Source organism: Natator depressus, chromosome 3 (genome assembly GCF_965152275.1).
Source record: "Natator depressus isolate rNatDep1 chromosome 3, rNatDep2.hap1, whole genome shotgun sequence".
Classification (NCBI taxonomy): domain Eukaryota; kingdom Metazoa; phylum Chordata; order Testudines; family Cheloniidae; genus Natator; species Natator depressus.
Window position 1 is genome coordinate 115,530,437 of NC_134236.1, and position 11,873 is coordinate 115,542,309.

Consider the following 11,873-nt stretch of genomic DNA (forward strand, 5'->3'; position numbering starts at 1 on the left):
ATTCAATGCATAGGATGACCAGTGCTGTGGGAATGAATTAGGGTTGCATAGAGAATGACTGTGGTGTCTTAAGACTCCTGGGGCTCGTTTATTGCAGGAATGTGTGTAGAGAAAAAGGTTATGGGCCACAGAAAGAGAAAGGATAACATTGTGGTTAAGATGTTGAATGCCACTCTGAAGAATTGGATTATATCCCTGCCTCTGCCACAGAGTTCTTGTGTGATGCTAGGAAAGTCTCTTAAACCAAACTTTTCCCAGGTGGTCATGAACTTTTATGGGTGCCTAACCTGAGACTCCTGGGCCTGATTTGCAAAAGTGCTGAGCTCTCGCAACTGCAGGTGAATTGAGTGAGAGCTGCAGCTACTTAAAACCCCTAGCAGTATGGTCTGAGGAGTGAACATGGGTTAGGCAAAAGGAGGCCCTGTGTTTGAATCCTAGGCAAGTCACTTTGCATTTCAATTTCCCCAACTGTAAAATGGGGTCATAGTATTTTACCCACCTACCTCACTGGGGTGTTGTAATGATGAATTAATAAATATCTGTACAGTGCTGAAAACATATAAAGTGCGACAAAAATGCTAAGTATTCTGAAAAATCAGGTTTTCAGTGTCTCAAGCTGCCTGCCCAGTGATTGAGCCACCCACCACAAATGCTTGCAAATCATGCCCTTAATCTCTCTCTTCCTCAATTCTCCATCTGTAAAAACTCCTCTCTGCAGGGATGTCATAAAGATAAATTAATGAATATTTGTGATGCACTTAGAAACTACTATGGTAAGTGTAATAAAAAAAAGAAATGAGTAATTCTGTACTCAAGGTGGATAGTGTGTGGTAAACCAAGCCTGTGGCCACTCATTGAATGAGGAGAATAAAAAGAAATATGTTACAGCTACCTCATTCCCTGTATACAGAAGGAGACTGGATTCCTGTGGAAAATATACAGAAAAAATACAGACATTATATTTGGAAACATAACCTGTAGAAAATACACACAAATGTCACAAAGCAAAAACAGATGAAAAATGTACACAAAAATCTTGGAAAAAATTTTGAGAACCATGTTACACAAATTACATATACATGGAACAAACACAATTGATCTCAAGAGGAATTAAATGTGTTTTCAGCCAATTTGAATTAGACATATTTAGCCATAAATATTTAAAATCAATCTCAAATCTAATCTGTTAAATTGTATTTCTAAGGTGTTGTGTAGATTTACTGCAGCAGACAAATGATTTTTATTAAGTCTAGAACACTTTCCTTTTCCTGAAATTTTTAGTGCACAGTCATATTAGAGAATATTGAGATTAACTGTAGACATATAGGGCAGGAAGGGACCTCAAGAAGTCATGAAGTTTATCCCCCTATGCTATAGCAGGACTAAGTAAATCTAGACTATCCCTGACAAGTATTTTGTCCAATGTGTTCTTAAAAACCTCCAGTGATGAGGATTCCTTGATGCTGTCATCATCTAATATCTAATTCCACACTTCCTCCACCACCAATCAGGACTCTGTCCCTTTTCACTGTTTCTTGTAACTTCTTCCTTTCTCTGTGGTCTTGAGCCGAAAAAAGTAAAAGCGGCTTTTTTCTCTTCAAGCCTCTCTCCCTCTGTATGGAAAAGTGAGAGTTTGTATTTGCACTGCAAGATGCACTATATCAGGGGTCAGCAACCTGCGGCACGCGTGGCAAAGACAGCACGAGAGCCGATTTTTACTGGCACGCTACTGCCAGCCGGGTCCCGGCCGCCGCCCCTGCTTAGCCCACTGCCAGCCTGGGTGAACGGAACCCCAGACCGGCAGCGGGCTGAGCGGGACCAGCAGCTGGGACCCAGCTGGCAGGAGCCGGCGGATGGAACCCCAGACCAGCAGCAGGCTGAGCCGCTCAGCCCGCTGCCGGGCTGGGGTTCTGTCTGCTGGTGCAGTGTATTAAATTTCTCCCCGTAGGAATGTGCTGCTTGCAGAGCACCAGGACTGGCAGCCCTAAGTAGTACACCGTAAGTAGCACATTCCTACGGGGAGAAATGTTAATACACTACGCTGGGGTAGGGAAGGCTGTGCCTCCCTAAACAGCTGGCCCACTTCCCGCCCCCTGACTGCCCACCTCATAACCCCTGACCCCTCCAACCCCCCCTGCTCCTTGTCTCCTGACCGCTCCCTGTCCCCTGACTGCCCCGCCCCCTATCCACACTCCCGACCCCTGACAGGCTCCCTGGGACTCCCACGCCTGTCCAACCACCCCTGTTCTCCGTCCCCTACCATGCCGTTCAGAGCGTCAGGATGGGCAGCCGTAAGTAGTACACCATAAGTAGCACGTTCCTATGGGGAGCAATTTAATACACTACACCTGGCCCCGCTCAGCCTGCTGATGGTCTGGAGTTCTTAAAATATGTTCTCTCACCCCTTATCAAAAATTACACTACAATTAGCTTAAAAACTTAAACTTAAAAACTTTGTATATTACAGAAATTGTTAAAAAATGTATACTGTTAATAAATACATAAGTTTGATGAAACAAAGTAGTTGTACTTATGTGCCTGTGCTTAATTTGTGTTTTCAATGATTTACCTTCTAAAAAAATCTCACATGTGTCGCACCCCCAGAAAGGGCATCTCGCACCCCCAGGGGGTGCGTGCACCCCAGGTAAAGAACCACTACACTAAATTGATAAGATCTGCATTTTAATTTAAGTTTTAATGAAGCTTCTTAAACATCTTAAAAACCTTATTTACTTTACATACAACAATAGTTTAGTTATCTATTAAAGACTTATAGAAAGAGACCACCTAAAAATGTTAAAAGGTATTACTAGCACGCGAAACCTTAAATTAGAGTGAATAAATGAAGACTCCGCACACCACTTCTGAAAGGTTGCCGACCCCTGCACTATATTGATACCATTTGTGAATTTCTCCCAAGATACCATGGCGACAGCTTGTCTCTTATAACTAGGACAGTGCTGCCATTTCACCAGCTCAATAACAAAACAGAATCTATCCCTTCAGGGCTGCAGAAAACGAAATAAACCTTTCAGCTGCAAAACAAAGCTGTATTTTTGAAAAGTACATTCAGTTCAGCAGTGCAGTGCTTCAAGGGCTCTTCCTTACCATTGTGGTCAAGGAGAACAAGCATCAGAAACACAAAGGCAGCAACATAATGCTGGAGTTCTTGCTGTTAGATTGGATCTGATAAAAGGATCAGTGGTATGTGGCAAAGTGATCACCCTTTATCTCTGGAAACCAATGTGGTGATATTTCTGTCAAAGCAGAAAATTAATTTAATTGGTTTACCTATTAAACCTATTAGACTGACAGAACTGTTTTTCCACTGCATGCATCCGATGAAGTGAGCTGTAGCTCACGAAAGCTTATGCTCAGATAAATTTGTTAGTCTCTAAGGTGCCACAAGTCCTCCTTTTCTTTTTGACAGAACTGAGTTAGTTTTATGAATACTTCAGGGAGAGTACTACACAGCCTTAAAACCACATGGTGGATGGCTTCATGGGACATCCTAATCAGCTGCTGTTCTTTGCCATTGACATAATGTTTTTTGAACATCCTTTCCCCCTGAGTCCTTCTTATACATCAGTGGTTTTCAACTTTTTTCATTTGCAGACCCCTAAAGAGTTTCAAATGGAGGTGCTGACCCTTTTGGAAATCTTCGATAGTCCTGTGGACCACAGTTTGAAAACCACTGATCTAGGTCATCTTGTCTTGTGACAGATGAAACATGCAGGGTGGGATGTTGCATGGCCAGTAGTGGCCTTCGCATTCCAAGGCTGAACAGACACTTTAAACTCCACTTGTGTGGTTCTAGAAAGGGTGAAGTGGGCGTTCTCCTCAACAGTAGCATCCAAAAAGTCTGTCATTACCATTTGCCAACAGCATATATGGTAACATATTGTGTAGTCCCCTCCACAAATCCATTCGAAGCACAGCTTTGCCTTGTTGGCACAGAATATGAGCCCCACCCTTGCAGTGGCTGTGGTTTTCCCTGTCTCGCTCCTTCCTTGATGTTCAGGATACTGGATTGTTATACAGAGTTGGAAGAAAACAGCTTTGAAGATACTTACTTTAAGGCAGCCAGTTCTCGCCTTGCTGAGCGAACTTTTCTGAAGGCAGCAGCCCTTCTCTTTGGTGATGGACAGCTGATATTCCTGTTTCTGAAATGCCTGCTCAGTGAGGCAAGGCAACAGTAATCACCTGGGGCAGTGAGATAACAAATAGCTGTCTTTCATTCAACATTTAATTAGTAAGGGTTGCCAATTGCCAAATCTTTGGGGATTTCTTGGGGATTTGTTTTGATATTTTTAAACAAAGCTCTTTGATGGCTCCTGTGCTAAAGAAGTGTGAGACCTGGGAGCTCCGGGCAGGACTCCTTCCTTTTGAGAGGGTTTTAGAAGTATGAAACTGGGAGGAATTCCTAAAGTATTCATAACACCTGGCAGGATCTCCTGGCCAAGCCGAGCTGTGCTGGTGCTACTATGAGACTATGAAAACATTTCCCACTAATGGATTAAGCCCAGTGAGTCAGAACTAAGAAATTAGTCCCTCTAAAATATTGCTAAGCCATAAAACCTATCAGTAGCATGGGTGTGTGGAGGGTTGAAAATCATTTGGCTGAGAAAGGTCTAAGGGTCTTGTTCTCTTCAATGCAGTTACTCCAGTCTGAAAAATGATATAGGACAAGCAGTCACTGCTTCATATTTCTATAACAACTTTATAGCAATAGTTCAGTGCAGGCAAATCAGTAAAAGGAAGAGCTGCGACTGCTGCCTTCCAGAGGCCACACTGTAATAGCTGTTCTGTTCTCTGTCAGCAGGATAGATTCTGATCTCACTTATTCTGGTATAAATGCCAGTGAAATCAACAGAATTACACTTATGATCATTATTATTAATACGATTATTTCTAACGGTGTCCAAAGGAGCTGTAGGTGACTCTCAGTACAGATAGAAAACAGGGTCCTTGCACCAAACAGCTAACAAATGTGAGGGACTAGGAGGTGACAGACAGTAGAGGTGGGGACAGGAGTAACTTCAAACCAATTACACAATTATTCAGTGAGGTCTAATACAGAGCATGATGGAGCAAGAAAAGTGGGAGATTTATTATAACTATCGTAAATTGATCTCTTACCTGGGTTTAAATCTGGAGTAACTGAACTCATAATCTGGCCCTTTATCTCCAGTTCCACTTGACTGTTTCTCCAGATGCTGTCATCACTACTATACTGGTTGCTGGTTAATTTCAGATTGGACCAGTGCTATCAGTCTGCATTGAGAAAAATAGTAAACTGCAAGTGCTAGATTTTATTGTGGATTGTTTATGAAGGTCTGTGGCTTGGAATTTATAAAGAATGGAGTTTAGTCTTTTACAAACCCCGCCCATCTTGTTTGAAGAATACAATAACTGACCTAATAGCATCACCTTCCTTGGGGAAAAAAAGATTCTTTGAAATAGCCAGAGACCCTCAGACGTGGAGGAAGTGGGGTAAAGGCTGCAGTGTAATTTTCCCTTTCAGTCACTTTGATTATCCCACATTATGTTTATCTATGAGAAACACTTTTCCTCATGCAGAAACACTTTTTCTACCTTGTTTTATTGTAGATACAGCATAAAGGACTCCAACCAAAGTGCCAATCAGTTTGCTTTCACCATATCCTCTTTGGGTGGGTGGGTGGAGCTGGGTTTGTACATGAAAGCCACCACCGTTTAATAATAATCTCTGGGAGCTGAAGCAGCAGGAGCAGAGGAGGCTTAACAAGAAAACTGTTTATTTATTGTTTGTCACTCGTATTTGCAGTTTGGGTTGTTTAATATTTTCTGAGTATACCCATTGTTTTGTTTTTCATCTAGACCAATGTGTGTCCATTCCTGATTCTCACCATTGTCATTTTGGAGAGACCTCCATTCTTTCCTTAGCCATGTTCTCTTTAGGTTGTCTCTAACCTCCTGTTCACCTTCCTACTGCCAGAAGAGAACTAAGTTCATAGTGCGTTTGGCTCTCATGCCTCTTCTGGCCTCTTAAGATCCCTGTCTGTGAGACTGTAGCTGTGAAAGTCTAATCTCTCTTTGTGTTGTTCTCCCCCCACCCCACCCCAGGTGTGTATACGTTTCTTTCCAGCACCTTGAAATCTTTGGAAGAGAAGGAGCATATTCATCGTGTTCTGGACAAAATCACAGACACATTGATTCATTTAATGGCCAAGTCAGGTCTCCCTCCGGATCAGCAACACAGACGACTGGCTCAGCTCCTCCTCATACTCTCGCACATCAGGCACATGAGGTGAGAGAGTGCACATGCAGCCTTCTGGCATTGTACAAGACAACTGTGCAAAGTTCAGCATGCAAGGAAGGGTTTGCTCGGTGGATACAGCCAGATTCTGATAAACGCGTGTCGAATAGTAACTTACTCCACAAGTGGTCTTTTTCCTCAGTGAGACTACTTGTGGGGCAACATGCTAGTCAGCGTGAGTGAGGGTAGCACAGCGTGGCCCATAATTCGGAAACACAAACAGCCCTTCTGTTTCATGTCATGTGGGAGGGGAACCTGTCCCTAACGCTATTTGTTTCTTGGGCTCTTTAAGGTTCCTCTGCTTCTGGTGTCACGATACTGCAAGGGGGTCTGATGATGGAGGCAGGACCTGATTGTTGTTGTTATAAACACAATGTCTTACTCTGTTTATAACATACCGAGTAAATTGCAGCGGTATATAACCCCCCAGTTCCGCAACCCCTGCTCACATTGATAGGGACAGGCATTCTCAAAGTAGGGAATTCAGACTCTATCTCCATGATTTTTAACAGTTATTAACAGTTATTAACAGTGTTTGAAGAATTTAATTTGCTCTTAGTCTAAGCAAAAGGTCTATACAACCCTGATCAATTCAATTATTCAGTTCTTGACGTGAAGCTGGGCTCCTATACCTTATAGCTGGAGTGTTAGAAATCTGACAGTTCTAAACAGGTACAGTTTATTTTTAAGGTGGCAAAGCACACTGGTTGGTTGGTGAATGGAGTTAGGGTTCCTTGATCCCACTACATAAGTGGCATTTAAAATAGTGGCAAGCGTCACTAAAGTTACAAATGGGAGTGGTGAAAGGGTTAATAACACTCCCTCATTTTTTTTTCATCCCAGAACTGATCTAGACGTTCAGGCAAAACCCAGGGTGGTGGTTTGTTTTTGTTTTTGTTTGTTCTTTTGCCATTTGTAAACTTTGTTATTTTTCTTGTTATGGTAAGTCTGGCAATCCAATGATTTGGTAGTTATGGGCTGGATATGCAATTAGCATTAAAAGCCAACACATTGGGGGGGAACTGTGATATCTTAGGTATCATTGTGTGGTAACTGTTGCCAGACGGTAGCTTTTTAATGGCAATCACTATAAATATTATGGATTGTCATCTCATTATGGAGTGTCCTCTGACTTTGTTTTCATTGAAATCCACAGCAATAAAGGGATGGAGCACCTATACAACATGAAGTGCAAAAATGTAGTCCCCCTTTATGATTTATTGCTGGAAATGCTAGATGCTCACCGATTGCATGCCCCAGCAGCCAAAAATGCTGCCCCGATGGAAGAAGAGAATCGGAGCCAGTTGACAACTGCATCAACTTCATCACATTCCTTGCAGTCCTTTTATGTAAACAGGGAAGATGAGAATTTGCAAAATACAGTATGAGCGTTCCCATGTTAAAAAAGCCTACAAGGTTCTGAGAATCCCAACAGCATACTACCTAGTTCATACATCACTTTAGCTAAATTGCCACACGTGTAAACACTCCAATAGGCACCAGTGATTTCCAGTCTGAGTGTTCATTGATCATTTGCTAAAACCCTTAATGGAAGAGGTTTTGTTATTACGGATGGCCTGCAAGGATGGGAGGCCAACTTAATTTGAAATTTGCAATGGCTCTTATTTACCCCATGCATTAATTAGGGTGAGGATTCCTGTAGCCTTTATCAGCCCAAGATTTTGGCTTTGTTGACCCTATGCTGAGAATCATTTGAGCCTGGGCCCGAGTTGAATTTAAGTAATTGATGTTTCCACTGAAAAGTTCAGTGGCTCCAGGATGAGCCACAAGGAAGCCCCACTAAAGACTGCCTAGTTACATAGCTCAGATCTTGGTAGATTCCATCCTGTCATATTCGTATGGTGACAAAGTGCACCTTTCTGAAAGTAATATTGTTTTAAGATTTCCCTTACTGGCTGACATCAGCAGATGTTTTTCCCCCTTCATGAATGCATTGAATTTATGAATGCAGTTGCAGTTATATCACCCAGTGGCCACGCTGGATCGAATGCACTTAATCTTCTCTGATCTCAGTCCTGGGATGTGTAGTGCTTTGATGGGAAGCCAGCTGGGAAACGTGTGCCTTTCTATGGATGTATGCCATTGCCTTTAATATTAATAAGTGTTGTCAAACTCTATTCAACTCACCCATACATTCATTTTGAGGAAGCTCTATGGCTTGTGTTATACAGGAGGTCAGACTACAGACTAGATGATCAGAATGGTCCCTTTGGACCTTGGAATCATGAATGCATGTAATTCCCACTGACACTAATAGGCGTTTAAACCACTTATGAAGGGCATCTAATAAAGAGGAAGATAAACTGTAATCTTCCCTGTACTGGGTACCATTAAAAATTAGGCATTTGCCACCCTATCTAGTTCAGTTGATTGCCGTATCTCACATTCTAATGAAAGGGAATACTGCAAATATTGCAATAAATGACCATTTCTAACGGTCCCCACTGCAACAAAAGTAGAACTCCTTGTATGCTGATAAACAACTTGCAGTAGGGAAGAACAGACATAGAGAGGGACAGTACAAGTTTACGCTGCAAGCCAAAGGCATGTGCATCTTGACTTCAGAGGGAGTTAGTGGGGAGGAGGGGAGGATGTATATATCAGAACACAGACTTTAGTTCTAAATCTACAGGTAACTACTAGCTGCATGTGTTGTATTTTTTCAGAATCCCTAGGAAGCTGGTGAGCTCTCAACTTGTGAAGTGCTTTCATCTCCTCTTAATTCCACAGCCCTTTTGCTAACGCATATCACTAGTTTCATTTCCAGTAACCTCATTTTTTGTGTGAATATGATAAAGCACTTGTCTTTGTGCTTATGCAGAGAAAGCATTGGTATTTCTTTGCAATTCATTACCCAAAGACCGTTGGGGGCTCCTAAGTGCCTTGTTCAAAATGCACACATTTTTATTTTCATTTTGTAGCAATTTTTTCGTGTGTTGAGAAAATCTTGGTGTACTGTATATTATTGACACAAATAAGCAGAGGTGAAGATCCGAATGGGCCACTGGAAACCTTGTATCTAAGTTTAAAAGACAAATGTCAACCCAATTGTAGCCCAGAGTTGCCAGTCAAATATAGTATGTTAACAACTTCCATGTTCTTTATGATAAACTAGACAGAGCTCCTCTAAACTTCACATTATTTAAATTAATGGCTCCTTCCTTGGTTCTCCCAACAAATAAGTACACTGGGTCAAACTTAATCCTTGGATGAATTTAAATAAATGAATGTGGGCCATGGTTGGCAACTGGAAACAGAGGGCCAGATTCTGATACTTTACCCATGGTGAGTAGGACCGTCAGCTACAAATTGTCCCACTGAAGTCAATGAGCCTGCATGTGGGATAAAGTGCTACCCAACATAAGGAAGGGTATCAAAACATGCCGAGACTATTAAAAATGATTTGACAAATAGGGGTGCACACCAGCAACTTGGGATTCTTTGTTAGCCTTGGCCTTTGCAATAAGACCTCATTTAGTTCAAATGTACATTGTAACAAAAGCAGTGGGAGCCGAAGATTGAAAAATAATGATTTCCCACAATACATACGTTTAACTTGGAGGCAGTGTCTGTGATCAACATCATTAACTTGTTCAAAACTTAATTTTTTCTTAAAAAAGCACCTTAAATAATGTTATATATAAAAGATGCATTGCTCACATATCAGACAATTGAATGTAGCCATTCAGTAAACCCAGCTGACAAAGTCTATAATACATAAAACAGAATATGTTTTCATATGCTTTTGAGGTACCATATCACATATGTAGTTATCTGTGCCTGAGGCTAACTGGTTGTTAGCTTATATGATGATTATATTTCATATATACTTTTATATTTGCAGTAGAGAAGCCAGCACTAACTGAGATACCTAGTGCTGGACATGAAAAAGAAAAATAATATCCTGTAGAGACTATGTTTGAGAAGGAAAAATATTCAGGGAAGCTAATTATGCTTTTACCAAACAATAATAGAGCAGATGAACTTGCTTTGCATAGCAAACCTGTTGCCATTCAAATAACAATCACTTTAAGAAGTTCAGGGCACATGTGAAGGTAGTAATATGAACTTGCTCATCTGATGATGTCTGGGTTTCCAACAGAGTATAAAAGCCACTTCTTGTTTGTAGTGGACTTGATCTTGCAGACTTTGTCTCAGGTAAAACTCCTATGAAAGACAACAGGAGTTGTTCTGAAGTCAAAATCAAACAAACAAAAAAAGCAGGAGCAATTTCTTGGTGTGTGTGGTGACTTTACTGTTATGTTGTCAGTGACATTTCCTGATTTTTTCCTTCTCGTACATTTACGAGATTGGTAAATTAGAAAACTTGTCACTATGGAAGAAAGAAGGAACAGCTTACGTTTCTACTGATATAATGCAAGGTCAGTGTGTTTTGCAGTGGAAGCGGTAGGTCTCAAACTGGAGTCATGATCCATTTCAATAATTGATTATTTTAATTCTTAAAGATCTGGGCCAAAAATGAAACCAAACATCTGAGAATTAGAACTGTTTCCACCAAAAATCCTGCCCCACTGAAGTCAATCTAACCATAGACTTAAATGGGAACAAGATCTATCCCTGTTCTTGTACATATATCCTGCTTTTAAAACTAGGATGCATCCCAATTTAAAACTAGCAGGATTGTGTGGATGCAAACACTAAGATAGTGACAGCAGAATTAGTGTGATCAATTATTCAGCATTACGTCAGCTATTTTGAAAGCTATTTACAAATATATTACAGCTTTACAAAACTGAATATTTTTCTATTTATGAAGTTAAGGCCAGGTCTTAATGCATAGCATGCTTAGTCAGTACCCAAAAATATACCACAATTTCAGATTGCCTTCAGTGATTTAAATGTTGGGTACCAAAAATTCATATTTCATTACAAACCTTTTTTTTTCTACTTGCATTCTTTTTTATGTTTTAATTCAAATGCAGATATCTTTTTATGTCCTAAAGGTTGTTTTCTACGTGATTGTTGCCTTTGTGAGGGCACTTCAAATTTTGCACTGTCTGTAGGAGATTTTTTTTAAAAAACTCATTTTTTGCATTCAAATGTGCCTAAACTTTTAAAGAAATATATGCTGCCATATTGCAATCCCCTCTTCAATGAGTATGCTCTGTATCCCTGTGCACCTCTAATAAGTAATCTGTTTTCATTAGATAGTGACCATCTGAGAATGAAAAGAAAGAAGTTGCTAGTCACAAAGACTTGCATTAAAAAGCCACTTTATGCTCCCTTAGTGTGTGTGTATATATATAAAAAAGAAGCTTTTTTTGTGCACTACCTATCTTTTCATTGTAGAGCCCTTTCTTTAGTACAAGGCTCAAGTGCCATAATGTATTTGTTGGATTATTCTGCTGATGCGTATACTGTTTTTGACGTCTTCTTGTTTTGTTAAAGTTTTGCTATGTAACATGAAACACACATGTAAACCTCTTTTGCACCTTGAAACAAATGTTACAAAAGACGTTAAAAAAAAAATCCAGCAGCATACTTTACCTGTCCAAGATTTTCTCAAGCTATTTGATGTCAAAATAAAGAATTA

General features: G+C 40.6%; 1 protein-coding gene across 2 annotated transcripts in view; it reads left to right on the forward strand.

Annotated features, from left to right (window-relative positions):
• ESR1 (estrogen receptor 1) overlaps window positions 1-11,828 on the forward strand; it is a 296,887-nt gene extending 285,059 nt beyond the window's left edge. For both annotated transcript variants that reach the window (XM_074948629.1, XM_074948628.1), the window contains exons 8-9: window positions 6,106-6,289; window positions 7,455-11,828. In XM_074948629.1, the coding sequence (XP_074804730.1) occupies window positions 6,106-6,289; window positions 7,455-7,686 (416 nt within the window). In that variant the 3' untranslated portion in view covers window positions 7,687-11,828. The remainder of the gene's footprint in view (window positions 1-6,105; window positions 6,290-7,454) is intronic.
• Window positions 11,829-11,873: the final 45 nt, after the last annotated feature.